Below are 4,363 nucleotides of genomic sequence, written 5' to 3'. Positions count from 1 at the left end.
AATAATGATTTTGAATTCCAAAGTGTACGCAGAAGTCTCTGAAGAGTGCATTGTCAAATTGTCGTCCGTTATCAGACACCAATACCTTGGGCATTCCAAATCTGCACACAATATTCTTCCACACGAATTTTTTAACATTCTGTTGTGTGATATTTGCTAACGGTTCATCTTCCACCCATTTGGTGAAATAATCGATGTCCACCACTAGAAACTTCATCTGCGTTGTGCCCAGAGGGAAAGGACCCAAAATGTCTAGTCCCCATTGTGCAAAGGGCCATGGTACCATCATCGGGGTGAGGTACTCTGATAGTTGTCTGGGGACGTTACTAAACCGTTGGCATTGGTCGCAGACCTTGACGTATGCTTTAGCATCAGCTTGCATATTTGGCCAATAATACCCCGCACGGACGACCTTGTGGACAAGTGATCTGGCTCCTGAGTAATTGCCACACGCTCCTTCATGAACTTCTCTCAATACGTAGTTTGCTTCGTCCGGAGCCAAGCATCTAAGATAAGGTTGAGAAAAACCTCTCTTGTATAGCACTTTGTCCATAAGAACGTACCTAGCCGATCTCACCCTCAACTTCCAGGCTTCGTCCTTCTCTTCTGGTAGTCGTCCATCTTTCAAATATGATATAATCGAGGTCATCCAATTTCCTCTACTCTCCACCTGTTATACTTTTGGGATATCTATACTTAGCATATACTGAATTTAATCAAATTCGTCTATAGATTCATTTGCTGAGGCTGCTTTTTCTATGGTATCAGCTTTCACGTTCTCCTCCCTTGGGATTTGAACGAAGTCAACTTTTTCAAATCTTTTCATAAGGCGCATCACCCTACTAAGGTATTTCCTCATCCGTTCTTCCTTTGCTTCATACATCCCATTCACTTACCCCATGATCAACTGAGAATCCCCCAAGACAAGTATAGACTTGGCTTCCACAGATTTAGCCAATTCTAGCCCTTTGAGAAGGGTCTCATACTCGACTTCATTATTAGTTGCTTGGTACTACAAACGAACCTTATGTTTCAATTTGTCTCCTTCTAGGGATTGTAGGACCACACCAATTCCACCTGCATGCCGTGTAAACAAACCATCCATATGGATGACCCATCTCTTACTGTCTTCTGTCACATCATGATTTGGGGTAAATTCTGCAATGAAATCTGCTAGGGCTTGAGCTTTTATGGCATGCCTTGGCTGATATCTAATGTCAAACTCACTGAGCTCTACAGCCCACTGGATCAATTGTCCTGTAGCTTCCAGTTTATTCATTGCCTTCTTGAGCGGATGATCTGTCATGACATTAATGACATGTGCTTGGAAATAATGCCTCAGTTTCCTGGAAGCGGTTATCAATGCAAAAGCTAATTTCTCCATTTGTGGATACCGTCCTTCCGCTCCCCTTAATGCCTTACTAGTATAGTACACAAGCCTTTGCACTTTATCTTTTTCTCTTATCAATGCTGAACTCACGGCATGTGGGGTTACTGCTAAGTATAAATATAACTCCTCTCCCACTACGAACGAACTCAGCAAAGGAGCCATGGTAAGGTATGCCTTCAGATCTTCGAAAGCTCTCTGACACTCATCGGTCCATTCGAATGCTTTTCTAAGAACATTAAAAAATGGCAAACATTTATCAGTGGCTTTAGAGACAAACCTGTTAAGTGCAGCAACTCGTCCAATGAGGGATTGGATTTCTTTGGTATTTTGCGGAGGCTTCATGTCCAGTATTGTTTGAATTTTATCAGGATTTACTTCAATTCCCCTATAGGAGACCATAAATCTAAGGAATTTCCCTGATGATACTCCAAAAGCACATTTGCTAGGATTCAGCTTCATGTGATACTATCTCAGTATGTCAAATGTCTCCTGTAGGTCGTCTAGATGCCTTCCCTCGTCCTGACTCTTCACCAGCATGTCATCTACATAGACTTCCACATCCTGCCTAATCTGCGGACGAAACATGTGGTTGACCAATCTCTGATATGTCGCCCCTGCGTTTTTTAAGCAAAGGGCATCACCTTATAACAGAATAAGCCTTGACTGGTGACAAAGGATCTTTTCCCTTGGTCTGCCTCGTCCATCCTTATCTGATTGTATCTAGGGAAAGCATCCATGAAGCTAAGCAATTTGTGGCCCGCAGTGGAGTCTACTAACTAGTCAATGCGTGGCAGCGGGTAACTATCCTTAGGGCAAGCCTTGTTCAAGTCAGTGAAATTTACGCACATTCTCCACTTGCCGTTTGCTTTCTTGACCATTACTACATTAGCCAACCAATCCGGATAGTACACTTCTCGAATAAATTTCTCCACAATCAACTTTTGAACTTCGTCTTTGATAGCATCATCTCTCTCAGGGGCAAACACCCTCTTCTTTTGTTGCACTGGCTTGGAGGAAGGACATACATTCAGACGATGGGTAATGACACTAGGGTCTATACTTGGCATGTCCTCATGACTCCAAGCAAAAACATCAATATTTTTCTTCAAAAACTGGACGAGGTCTTTCTTAATCTTCTTTTCTAGATTTGCTCCAACCCTGGTATACCTCTCAGGGTTATTTTCATCCAAGAAAATATCTTCCAATGCTTCGGTAGGCTCTGCTACAACTCTCTTTTCTTCAATATTCATGGCTTGAACTTGTTCGTCCATGGCCAACATGGCCAGGTAACACTCTCTTACTGCTAGTTGGTCTCCTTATACTTGCCTTACTCCGTGTTCTGTTGGAAACTTGACTGATAGGTGGTAAGTAGAGGTAACAGCCTTCCAACTATTTAAAGTTGGTCTTCCAATTATGGCGTTGTAGGAGGATGAATAATCTACCACAAGGAAGTTCACATCCTTGGTGATTTGTCATAGGTATGCCCCCACTACAACTGATAATGAAATAGTACCCATGGGTTGTACCTTCATTCCATCAAAACCTACTAGTGGGGAGTTTACTGGACAGAGCTGATCTCGTCCTAACCTCATCTGCTGAAAAGCTGGATAATATAAAATGTTCGTCGAGCTTCCGTTGTCCACTAGCACTCTTCTAGTTGTGTAGTCAACAATAAGTAAGGTGATGACGATAGCATCATCATGTGGATGATGAATTCTCTCAGCGTCTTCGTCTGTGAAGGTGATTGCTTGTTCGTCCGTGGACCTTGCTCTTGGTGATCGTCCAAAAAGTTGGACGTTCTACACTACCTTCAAGTATGCTTTCTTGGACATGGATGACTGGCCTGTCGAACTTCCCCCTATAATGACTCTTATTTCACCGAGCGGTGGTCGTGATGATTCTCCCATCTTCCCTTTCAGTTTCTTGTCCCTGTGGTCTCGTCCAAGGAAATTCCTAAACTTCCTTTGCCTTATGAGATTTTCAATTTGCTGCTTTAAATCAAAACACTCGTTTGTATCATGACCATGATCCCTATGGAAGCGATAATACTTGTTCCTATTGTGCTTATTGGGATCTCCCTTCATTTTCTCCGGCCACATCAAGGAAGGATCATCCTTGATTTGCATAAGGACCTGCTCAAGTGGCATGTTCAAAGGGGTATATTGCTGGTTCCGTGCTAAAGAGCTTGGCTTCTTATTATCTCGGTCTTTCCTTTCTTTTGTCCATCGCTTCTTTGGACGAGAGCCTTGCTCGGGATGGCAACTGGGGTTTGCATCTATTCTCTCAGATCTCTTCCTCTTCTTAGCAATGATCGCGTCTTCTGCATTCATAAAATTTTGAGCCGAATGGACAAGTTCGGCCATGGACTAAGGCTCTTTTTCATAGAGTTTATGTATAAATAAGTCCGAATTCACCCTATTATGGAAGGCCGCCAATAGGAGCTTATCATCTACTTCGTCCACACTCAGGGCTTCTCTGTTGAAACGAGTGATGAACGACCGTAGGTTCTCGTTCTCTCCCTGCTCTATAGTCAACAAGCTAGACGAAGAGCGCTTGTGTCTTTGTCCCCCAGTGAAATTATTAACAAACAACTTGGTCAATTCTTCAAAAGAACTTACTAAATTCAGGAGTATTTTGTTGAACCAAACTCGTGCTGGGCCCTTAAGGGTAGTAGGAAAGGCTCTACACATTATTTCATCGAGAACCCCTTGAAGATGCGTGGTGGTCTTAAAGGTGGCAATGTGATCAAACGGGTCTCGTGTTCCATCATACGAATCTAGAGAAGGCAACTTGAACTTTGATGGTAGAGGATGACCATTGATGGAAGCCGTGAAGGGGGAATCAATTTTGTGGACCAAATCTTCTATCGGATTCACCCTTCTCTTGTTCTCGTTCATTTCCTCCATGACTTTCTTCATTTGGTCCATCTCTTCTTTCAAGTGTGTTACCGTTCGTGAAGTGGTGCCTCTTAAC

General features: G+C 43.0%; 1 protein-coding gene across 1 annotated transcript; it reads right to left on the bottom strand.

The window, feature by feature from the left end:
- Window positions 1-3,189: 3,189 nt before the first annotated feature.
- LOC115964901 lies at window positions 3,190-3,753 on the bottom strand. The gene has a single exon (XM_031084129.1). It carries the CDS (start codon window positions 3,751-3,753, stop codon window positions 3,190-3,192), a length of 564 nt encoding a protein of 187 aa, XP_030939989.1.
- Between the last annotated feature and the right edge of the window lie 610 nt (window positions 3,754-4,363).

Source organism: Quercus lobata, chromosome 10 (genome assembly GCF_001633185.2).
Source record: "Quercus lobata isolate SW786 chromosome 10, ValleyOak3.0 Primary Assembly, whole genome shotgun sequence".
In the NCBI taxonomy this organism is placed as follows: Eukaryota; Viridiplantae; Streptophyta; class Magnoliopsida; order Fagales; family Fagaceae; genus Quercus; species Quercus lobata.
The sequence above is the reverse complement of the archived record's forward strand: the minus strand, read 5'-3'. Positions and strand labels throughout refer to the sequence as shown.